This window comes from Emiliania huxleyi, assembly GCF_000372725.1.
Source record: "Emiliania huxleyi CCMP1516 unplaced genomic scaffold EMIHUscaffold_1147, whole genome shotgun sequence".
In the NCBI taxonomy this organism is placed as follows: domain Eukaryota; phylum Haptophyta; order Isochrysidales; family Noelaerhabdaceae; genus Emiliania; species Emiliania huxleyi.
The window spans coordinates 727-10,181 of NW_005201510.1; the positions used below are offsets into that span (position 1 = coordinate 727).

A 9,455-nucleotide genomic window follows, 5' to 3' on the forward strand; every position below is an offset into this window, starting at 1 on the left:
GTTTGTTTTGGCGCCGATGCAGCGCCGTTCTCTCGCCGCGCGAGATGGCGCCGCCGCGGGGTCGGCGCCGCGATCAACCGCGCGCCAGCAGCGAGCGGTGCAGAGCGGCTACCAACATGACAGTTGGCGACGGCGTCTACAAAGTTCAACATCAGTCTATCACGCGCCGGAATCTGTGTGTTGTCGTGCTAGTGTCTGGTGTCTACTAGCCCCGAGTAGAGGGGGCGTTCCGCTGCTAGGGGAAACCCGGAGCGCAGAGCTAACCCTCGGGGACCCGTGTTTACTTTAAGGCCCTTTCCCTGCGAACGCGCACCCCCCCTAAGGGGTCAGGGCTCTCTAGCCCGTAGCCCGATGCCGATATCATCCGGCTCGCTGGGCGCGCTTCTTAGCTCCCTGGCCCTGGATGTGAGGTTGATGACTGCACTCCAAGTGCTCCAAGTGCTCCAAGACCGAAGGGAGGGATGGGAGAACGGCACGCCGCCACCACACAGGGATTTTAAGGAGAGGGGTGTGGTGCGCTAGCCGTCGCCCACCCTTGGGCGTCCGCCTCTTCCTATCTCACTTCGCAGTCTCTCTCCGATTCTCGCTGCAACCTTCGTGCCACCTCGCGGTCTCCCCCTTCTCGTCGTGCTCTCCCTTGTCGCTTCTTCCTCTGTCGCGTCGCTCTCCTCTGCCTCGTTCTGCGCCGCCGCCGCCGCCTGCCGTTCCCTTGTTCTCTCGGCTTCTTTTGCCTTTCGGCGCAGCTCCGCCCTCCTTGGACCTTGCTGCATATCCTGGCCCCTCGAGTCTATCGAGCTCTCCTCGCTCGCGCAAGGACGAGTCTTCTGATGCCCACTGCGATCATTTGCCACCCAGTCATATCGTTGCTCAGGTCCACTCTCTCTTCGAACACTTGTGCCTTCACGGATGATGCCGGCGCTGGGGTCATTTTCACGCGAATCGCAAATTTGTTTTTCGAGCGCGTCAGCACTCTACCAGCGCCACGGGCACACGATGCCGTCTTCCTCCACCTCCGCGGCGCCGCCTCCTCGCCGAGAGGACATCCGCAAGGAGGGGTGGGCGTGGAAGGAGTCGCTCTTCCTGCGGCAGTACCGCAAGCGCTGGCTCGTGCTCACGTGCCCGCCGCACCCTCAGCCGTCGCGGCTGCTCACATTCTCAAAAAAGCAGGACTACTCGGCGCGGCCGACAGAGGCGCGCATAGGCCGAGGGGAGGGCAGCACGCGCGCCTCTCTCCCGCGCCTCTCACGCGCCACCCGCCGCCGCGCCTCCAGGACATCGACCTGCGGCAGTGTGGCACCGTCAAGTCGGCCGACGACCTGACAAACAAGCCCTTCTCCTTCACCGTGCAGGTGGAGTTAGCCACGCCTGCCCGCGCAGAATGGCTCCGCGGCCGCAGCCGGAGCGCCTCCGCCGCGCGAGCCAAACTGCCCGCCCGCGGCGACGGCGGCGAGCGCTCCTGAGCGCTCCTCCCCTCGCCTGCTCCGCTGCCCGCCTGCAGGTTCCGGACCGCAACTTTTTCCTGGCGGTGGACAATGATGCGGACCGAAATGAGTGGGTCGCCGCGATCGGCCGCGCCACCACCGAGAACCGCCGAGTGCGCAGCTACTCGGAGGAGGTCGAGTACCAGGAGCAGCAGGCGAGGGCCGCACCTCTGGACAGTCCGGACCTGATTACACAATAACATAATAATCTAGTATAATCACTCCCGACCTGCACTCGGACGACTGCGAGACGACTGCAGAGAGACCTGCGGGACACCTGCGGGATACTTGAGACACAGCAGCCAGCCACACCTCCTACACAGCGGCGAAGCGCCGCCTGTTGCACGGAACATGTCCTGGAAGCTTCCTAGAAGCGTCACGCACGCAGCTAGCCGCTCTCCCCGACCCCTGCCCCCGCTCCCCTCCCCAGGCGCGGTTAGCGGCGGCGCGGGCGGCGGGCGACTGAGCATTACCTCGGAGGCGTGCTCTGCCGCCGCCCTCTCTCTTGCTGCCGACTCTCCGTATACTCAGGGCGGCGCCTGCTCTGTCGGCGCGTGCGCTTAGCGTGGGAGGCAGGGCGGGCTTGTCGCTTGTGCCGGCGGCCTGCCACACCGCGCGCCAGCGCGTCTCTGGCGGCAGCGAGAGGCGCGCGCCCGAGAGGAGGGGCGGAGGCATGTGTGGTAGCCAGAGTTGAGTCGAGATTGCGAGTGCTGTGCGGCGGGGCGCGCGGGGTTGTCGGCTGTGGCGAGTCAGTGCCGGCTGCGCGGGGCCGGGTGGGGGGCGGGAAGGGGGGAGCGCGGGTGTCTGTGAATTTGTGGGTCTGACGCCGTCTCGGCGTCTTGTCATCATATATGAATTATCACATCATGTGAATTATATATGCGTGTCGTGGGCCGGTTTGGGGCGCGCCGCGGTGTGGAGGTCTCTGGGCCGGCGCGGGGGCCCCAGAGGGTGTCCATGCGGGGGGGAGATGGGGTCCCATGGCCCGCCGAAGGCGCCGATTTTTTCGGGATTTTTTGGCGATTTTTTACTTGTTTTCATGGCACATGGGAGTTCGGCGGTCTCTTGCGGCCATGCTATCACGCCCCTCTTGCGACATCCTTTCGGCGCTGCTGACCGTGCCATGCTGCTCAACCGACCGCCTGCATAGCTCGCGCGGCCTTAGTATCAAGCATTCAGTGACGACCTGATCTACGGCCAGTAGGAAGGTGTCCTTCCAGCTGCGTGCACGCTTCTGGCGCAATGCGCGTCGCCTCGGATTGGCTGCTGGCACTCTCGAGGCTATGCCTACACAGCCTCGCGCGCATGGGCAGTCAAGAGGGACCACGCACCTTCTCAGGACAGCGCCGGTGCCTCTCTCTTGGACCGGCAAACTTGGTGGTCTAGTGTCACCAATGTGGGACCAGTGCGGCATCGCGCCATCGACAGCTCTGACCTGCGCCTCACCACTGACCGGGAAGGCCGCCAAGTGGGCCAGCACCGGTCGCACATTGTGGCAGCAGTCAGCAGTGTATGTCTGATAGCTAGAGCACCAGCGTCAGGGTCGCAGGGTCGGATCGTGTCAAGCCTCTCGCCCGGCCGGCTGCGTGCAGACGTCGGCCTGTCTGCTGTCTGGAGTGATCTGTCGGCGGTCAGTGCGACCGATCAGGTCGGAGGTTTCTGATATTTGGAGGTTTTATCTGTATGTACTCCTCGAGATCTCTCCAAATCTTCCCTCTGATTAACCTAGCTTAATATCGGGAAGTTGGTGCTCTGAGCGACTCTGAGCGCCGGGGCCCCGTTTCCGCACTGCGGCGCGGCGCACGGTGCCTCCGGGGGCCCCCGCGCCCCCCCCAGAGGTGGAGGTCTGGGTGCGCGCGTGCGGGGTGTGTACGAGACTCGAGAGAACCAGCTGGTTCGCAGCGGCGGAACGGGTCGCGATATAATTACTCTAGTGTCTAGAGCCGTACTGGGCTGGGTTTTTAGGCATTGTGGGGTTGGCACTCCCATCGACCCTCATGACCTCCTGCGGTCTCTGAGATGGACACCAGTGGGTGTGGGACCACAGCCAGGATACACTCGAAGGCTGGGTAAGCAGTAGAGGTCGATACTCGACGCGTCCCACATGGTCTGTGTCGCTGTCGGCACGCTGTCGACAGGACGTCGAGCGACACCGGTGGCAGTGCCACCCAGGAGTGGTCGGGCGCTCTCCCGTCATGAGAGAGCCACCATGTGATCCGTATGATGATTCCTGACAACCGCCTCAGTCAACTTTCGTCACAGGTCCCGCTCTGAGAGGAGCTGCGGGTCAGTTCGACAGCTGGAGCTGTGTCGCCGGCGTGCGGCGGCCTGCCTCCGGAGGTGCCTCTGAGGTGGACATTTTTTGGTCACCGTGAGAGAACGCGTTCGAATTTTCACTCGGGAACTTCAACTCTGCACGCGCACCGGCCAGGGCTACAATAGTGCCAGTGAGGCGGAGGCGCGAGTCGGAAGGCCGCGACCGTCAAGTGGTCCCGTCATTTTCCTACAATCGCTGTGAACCCAGCCACGTATCCGATATTTGGTCGAAGCCACGCCCACGGGAAAATCGTACTGCGTGCGGGGCGCCGCGCGTCCGCCGCGGCAGGTCACGCGTCTTAGATCTTTCCTTATCTCGTAATTACACAGGTAAGGGGAAATGCCGAATGGGGAAACCCCCCACCGCCTCACCCCATCGGCCCCCGGCCGCCTGCGCTCTCCTACCCTTCCACGGCTCCGTGCTCCGTCCCCCACGCTATGTCCTAAAGAAACTTGATCGCGTCGAGCCACCCTCCCAGGGGGTCCGAGGGCGAAGGGGGACGGGGCTGGGCGCCGGACTGTGTTTGCGGGGACCCCTCTACCTTTTCTGTGGGTGCAGCGCCTTTTGAGCCTCGACCTGCCGCATGCGCATGATCTTCTTCCGGTCTGCGGACCGCTCCTGCGGCGGAGGAGAGAGCGGTGTGTGCGGGTGCGGGCGCGGCGAGGGCGGCGAGGGCGGCGGCTGTGCACAGCCGGTGCCGGTGGGGAGGGGGAGGGGGTGGGGCGAGCTGTAGTGGAAGTGTGTCCTCGGGGGTGGGCCGTGGCCAGGGCCGTGAGGGGCGAGTGGGGATGGGGCGCGGGGGAGCGGCGCGAGCGCACCCGCCCCGCACTCTTCTCCTCGCTCTTCTTGTCGTCGTCCGCGTAAAAGGTCCGGTTGACGCGCACACTCGCTGCGTCGTGCGCCTCGCGCGCGAGCACTCGCTCCTACTCATCGCGACTGGTCCGCTGAGTCCGGTGCGGGGTGGCGGGCCGCGCGAGGCTTGCCCCTTCCGCGGCATCGCTCGCGCCTCGAGCGTCATGTGCCTCTGCGGCACAGCCTCACTAGGAGCAATCTCCTCCTCCTCCTCCTCCTCGTCACCAAACGCATACGCGGAGAGGTCCTTGTCGTCGTCGTCGTCGTCGTCGTCGTCGTCGTCGTCATCATCATCCTCGCGTGGCCGCTTCCGATCCTCCTCCTCCGCCCCCGCCCCCGCCCCCGCCCCCGGCGCCGCGCTGCTGCCGCCAGCGCTGCTGCTGGCGCCGTCGCTCGACGCGGCAACTGGCGCAGGAGCAGGAGCGGCGGGCGCCTCGTCGTCCGAGGCACCCTCGGCCGCCATGAGGGCAAGCTTCCAGGCTGGAACCTCCTTCTGCTCCTTCTTTTTCCTCATCATTGTCGATCGCCTCCTGCCTGCGCTGTCTACAGAAGCAGATCGGGAAAACAAAGAATTCGCTAAACAAGGCGGCCGGCGTTGGTCGGCGGCCAGTTTTGCCGCCTTGCCCCCGCGTCGAATCCGCGTCATGGCGGCGTCCCGCGTGCCTCTGCTGGCGGCCCTCGCTGCCGCCCTGAGCTGCCTCCTCCTACTCCCATCTCATCAGCGCACGGCCATCCTTGACTTGATAGACAGACATAGAAAGCATGAACCATCGAAAGGTCTGATCTCCAAAAAGAACTCTCGGCCCGCCGCGCGCGCGCCCGCGCCCCGCCCCTTTTGCGCAGCAACACCTTAAACTTCATGGCCCTCCAAATTCGGGTCGGAGCGTAGCGGAGTGGGCCCCGAGTTCGATTGAAAAAGGCGACGGACGCTTGCGTCCTAGCCTCCAACAACGCCTCCCCGGCGCAGAGGGGCCCCCGGAGGGATGCACAACCGCTCCACGCCACGCCGCTTGCGGCAGTCCTATCAAGTACTTACTTCTTATCTTGTTATCTCGCGTGAATCGTGTCGTGCGACCGCGTAACTGCCAAAATTCTTATGTTCTTCCACGGAGGGATGGAGTCACCTGCGGTCCCCCGTTATGCGCCCCCGCCGGGCTTTGTGCGTAAGACCAAAGCGGAGAAACGCGAGCTCAAGGCGGCAAAGATGCGAGAGCTGCGCGGCGAGTGGCGGAGGAGGGAGCGGGAGGGTCGGCGGAAGCAGGTGGCGCAGCGGGCCGCCGAACGCGGCGCCATGCTCGAGCGCATGTCCGAGGAGGAGCGCGCCGACTTTTGGCGCGCCGAGAGGGCGGAGAAGGAGCGGCTTGAGCAGGAGAAGAGGGAGCAGAACGAGCGGCTCGATGCGGCGCTGAGCGACGGCGTTCGGGTGGTGGTCGACCTCTCGTATGGCGCGACGATGAACCTCAAGGAGCAGCGCTCGCTCGCCCGGCAGCTCGGCCGCTGCTGGGGCGCCAACCGGCGTGCGCCAGCGCCGGTCGCTCTGCACCTCGCGTCGATGCAGCGCTGCCCGGCGCCCTGCCTGCCGCAAGACGGCGACCACAAGCGGTGGAAGGTGCGGCTGCTCGACGAGGACCTCGAGCACCACTTCTCTCCCTCCGACCTCGTCTTCCTCTCCCCGGATGCGGACGAGGCCCTCACGTGCGTCGACAAATCAAAGGTGCTTGCACCGCCGCCACAGCCGCCACCGACAGCCGCCACCACCGCCGCCGCACGCAACAAGAGGCGCACCGTCACCGCCTCGCTGCCGCCTCCACCTCCCTCCCTAACCACCCCCACCCGCGCGCGGTGCGCACCTCACCCGCGCCGCACCTCCGCCGCACCTCACCCTCGCTGCAGGTCTACGTCATCGGCGGCCTCGTCGACGTCTCTGTGCAAAAGCGCTCCTCGCTGACGAGGGCGAGAGAGCTCGGCGCGACGGCGGTGCGGCTGCCGCTGCGGGAGCACGTCGCAGACGTCGCCAACCGGCGGCAGCCCCTCACGCTTCCTGCGGTGCGCTCTCGCTGCACCCCCCTTGCGCTCTCTCCTCCCCGATTCGGCCGCCATTCTCTCCTCCCTCGCTTGGCCCTCGCCCCTCCGCCCTTTGCACCCAGAGACCCTTTGCACCAAGAGCCCCTTTCAGAGACCCGCTCGCGCACACACCTCCGCCGGCCCGACCCCCCCCCCTTCCCCACCCTCCCCCTTCCCCACCCCGCCAGGTGCTCGAGATGCTTCTCCACGTCAACGCGACCGGCGACTGGCTCGCCGCCATCGAGGCGGCGCTGCCGGCCCGCAACCACACGCGCCCCCCAGAGCTCTCCCGCTCCGGGCGGCGCAAGGGCAAGCGGGCGCGCCTCGAGGCGCAGGCGAGCGGAGCCGAGGCCAGCGGCCCCTCCTCCTCCGGCCCCTCCTCCTCCGGCCCCTCCTCCTCCGGCGCCGCCGAGGGAGCTGCCGCCGAAGGAGCTGCCGCCGAGGGCCTCTCTGGGGCCGCTCGAGAGGGCGGCAGCAGGGAGGGCGACAGCGGCGAGGGCGACAGCGGGGAGGGCGGCGACAGCTCCAGCGACGATAGCTCTGGCGAGGACGGCGGCGCCGAGGGTGCAAGTGAGGGCGCTGGCGAAGGCAGAGCTTGCCAAGCATAGGTAGGAGTCTTTCGCAGTGCGCGACGGTCTGAGACACTCGGTGAAGACGCTCTGCGCTGCCCTCTCACCTTAGAACAACTGGTTGCTGGCGCTCTCCTGAGCCCGGCTCATGGCAAGGACCTGCTAGTTCGTAGTTGCAGGCCTCTGATTCAAGTACAATTGAATCCGAGGCTAGTCATTGCAACTCGTATATACGAACACGACATTTTTTGGCTCACAAAACGAGAGGACCTCAAAGCTCATCGTGTTCGTGATCCTCCTGCTCCTCCCCGCCGCCGAGGTGTGCGAAGCGCGCGAGCCCGTCGGGGAAGCGCTTGACCCGCCCCCTCGCGCTCGCCATCGACAGGATCATCTGCACGACGCCGAGGCGCCGGAACGAGTTGAGCTGCGCGTTGACGAAGAGCGCCGTCCTCACGAGGACTGGCTGGTCGGGATGCACCTACGGCCGTCGTGCGGCGCGCTCGCAGCTTGCAGCCGGGCCATCCTGCCACACCTCGGGCGCTGGTCGCGGCGGCACCTCCGAACCGTCCTCGGACACCGGCGGCACAGCGCTCCCGTCCGCGCGGACGAGCGGGACGAGCGCGGCGTCGAACTCGCTCCAGTTGAGTGCGGAGAGGAGCCCCTGCAGCTGGCGGTGGTCGTAGTGCACGCCGGGCGGCGAGGAGAGCACCCATGGGGAGTGCGACTCCTCGGGACCCGTGTGCGACCCGCTCACCTAGGGCCAGGCAGAGCCCCTGTCCGAGCCGGCTCCCGGCTAGCGGCGGACGTCTGACACGTGGGGCGGGTGGGGCGGGGTGGGAGAGGGGGGCGGTCGCCAGGTGGTACAGCGAGCGGTGGATGCGCGGCGATGACGGCGGCGGCGACTCGACGAGAGAGACCAGCCTGATGGAGCGGACGGGTGCCTCAGTGGGCCCACTCCCCCGGGCGGCGACTCGAAGAGGCAGAGGCGCCAGTCGTGGAAGGCATCGCCTACTCGCAGCGTGACAGGGCCGGTGTGCGCGGGGCCCGGCCGAGAGGCGCTCTCGTGGAGTGGCGTCGCCGACGACGCGCGCAGAGAAGGTGCGGGTGATGTAGGCGGCGACCTCCGCCGGGTCGCCTGCGGGAGCGGGAGGGGGCTGGTCGTGGACGTGTCCCTCGGCGGGAGCCCCTCTCTCTCTCTCTCTCTCTCTCTCTCTCTCTGTGTGTGTGTGTGTGTGTGTGTGTGTGTGTGTGTGTGCGTGCGTGTGTGTGTGTGTGCGTGCGTGTGTGTGTGTGTGTGTGTGTGTGTGTGTGCGTGTGTTTGTGCAGCCCCTCGGAGAATCTCGACGCAATCTCGACCGCAATCTCGGCGTGTGCTCGCCGAAGGGGGCAGCCCCCCGGGTGGCATTGTACACCGCGTGCAGCGCCGCGACGACGCCGGGCACGTGCGGCTGGGCTACCATGCCCCGCAGGAGGAAGGTGCGCTGCTGGTGCGGCACCGCGATGCCGAGCCGCGTGAAGTCGCCCATCGAGCCGAAGGCGGTGCTGACCACCGGGGTGCCGACCAGCTGGCACTCGAGCAGGTTCATACCTGCGGCGGGAGGGCAGGGGGGGGGGGGCGACGCTGCGGGAGAGCGACGCACAAGCATGGGGTAGACGTGGGGGCCCGGGGTAGGCGTGTTTCGTCCGCGAGGGCGACCTCGGAGAGAAGGGTGCGAGAGACGGGCCCGCCGCATCATCTAGGCGGCGCTGCCGAAGCCCTCCGTCTTGCTCGGGTGGAGGCAGACGTCGGCGGCTCGCTTGAGGGCGGCGGTGCGGTTCGCGGGGAGGACTCGCTCCTCGAGTGTGTACGCCTTGAGTGGAGTGAGTGGATGAGCTGTGAAGGGAGTGGCGCGCGCTCCGGAGTGTTGCACGCCTGCGCGGGAGGGGTCCGTGGACGCGGTATGGACGTATGTGGTGTCTCGCGCGGCAGTCCTCCCTCCGGAAATGGCTCTGAGTGGCTCTGAGTTGTGCCCCTGAAGTGCCTCCGCCCTCTGAAGAAGTGTCCCTCCGGAGCGCTCGCCTCGCGCGGTAAGCCCGACGCCTGCAGCAGCAGCCGCAGGGGCACGCCCTCCTCCTCCACCGCGTGGGGCGGCTCCTGCAGCAGCAGCAGCAGCAGGGAGTGAGGGAGCGAGG

The 9,455-nt window shown here is 66.7% G+C and overlaps 5 protein-coding genes across 5 annotated transcripts; 3 read left to right on the forward strand and 2 right to left on the reverse strand.

Moving 5' to 3' along the window:
* Positions 1–1,029: 1,029 nt before the first annotated feature.
* Positions 1,030–1,573, forward strand: EMIHUDRAFT_49528 (Hypothetical protein; the record flags this gene model as incomplete). The annotated part of the gene is made up of 3 exons (XM_005791212.1): positions 1,030–1,115; positions 1,208–1,349; positions 1,499–1,573. Coding segments are annotated over 3 exons (303 nt in total), but the record flags the coding sequence as incomplete, so codon positions are not given.
* Positions 1,574–2,723: 1,150 nt separating this feature from the next.
* EMIHUDRAFT_251650 (hypothetical protein) lies at positions 2,724–3,144 on the forward strand (the record flags this gene model as incomplete). The annotated part of the gene is made up of 2 exons (XM_005791213.1): positions 2,724–2,830; positions 2,910–3,144. The coding sequence occupies 2 exons, from the start codon at positions 2,724–2,726 to the stop codon at positions 3,142–3,144; spliced, it is 342 nt and encodes a 113-aa protein (XP_005791270.1).
* A 948-nt stretch (positions 3,145–4,092) lies between these two features.
* On the reverse strand, positions 4,093–5,191 carry EMIHUDRAFT_446881 (hypothetical protein). The gene is made up of 3 exons (XM_005791214.1): positions 4,805–5,191; positions 4,617–4,721; positions 4,093–4,416 (listed from the first exon to the last, which is right to left on the reverse strand). Exons 1-3 carry the CDS (start codon positions 5,165–5,167, stop codon positions 4,336–4,338), a joined length of 549 nt encoding a protein of 182 aa, XP_005791271.1. The 5' UTR covers positions 5,168–5,191; the 3' UTR covers positions 4,093–4,335.
* A 555-nt stretch (positions 5,192–5,746) lies between these two features.
* EMIHUDRAFT_122156 (hypothetical protein) lies at positions 5,747–7,322 on the forward strand (the record flags this gene model as incomplete). The annotated part of the gene is made up of 3 exons (XM_005791215.1): positions 5,747–6,364; positions 6,544–6,696; positions 6,903–7,322. The coding sequence occupies 3 exons, from the start codon at positions 5,747–5,749 to the stop codon at positions 7,320–7,322; spliced, it is 1,191 nt and encodes a 396-aa protein (XP_005791272.1).
* Positions 7,323–7,554: 232 nt separating this feature from the next.
* Positions 7,555–8,869, reverse strand: EMIHUDRAFT_251654 (hypothetical protein; the record flags this gene model as incomplete). Its single annotated transcript, XM_005791216.1, has 3 exons — positions 7,555–7,761; positions 7,840–8,037; positions 8,696–8,869. 3 exons carry the CDS (start codon positions 8,867–8,869, stop codon positions 7,555–7,557), a joined length of 579 nt encoding a protein of 192 aa, XP_005791273.1.
* Positions 8,870–9,455: the final 586 nt, after the last annotated feature.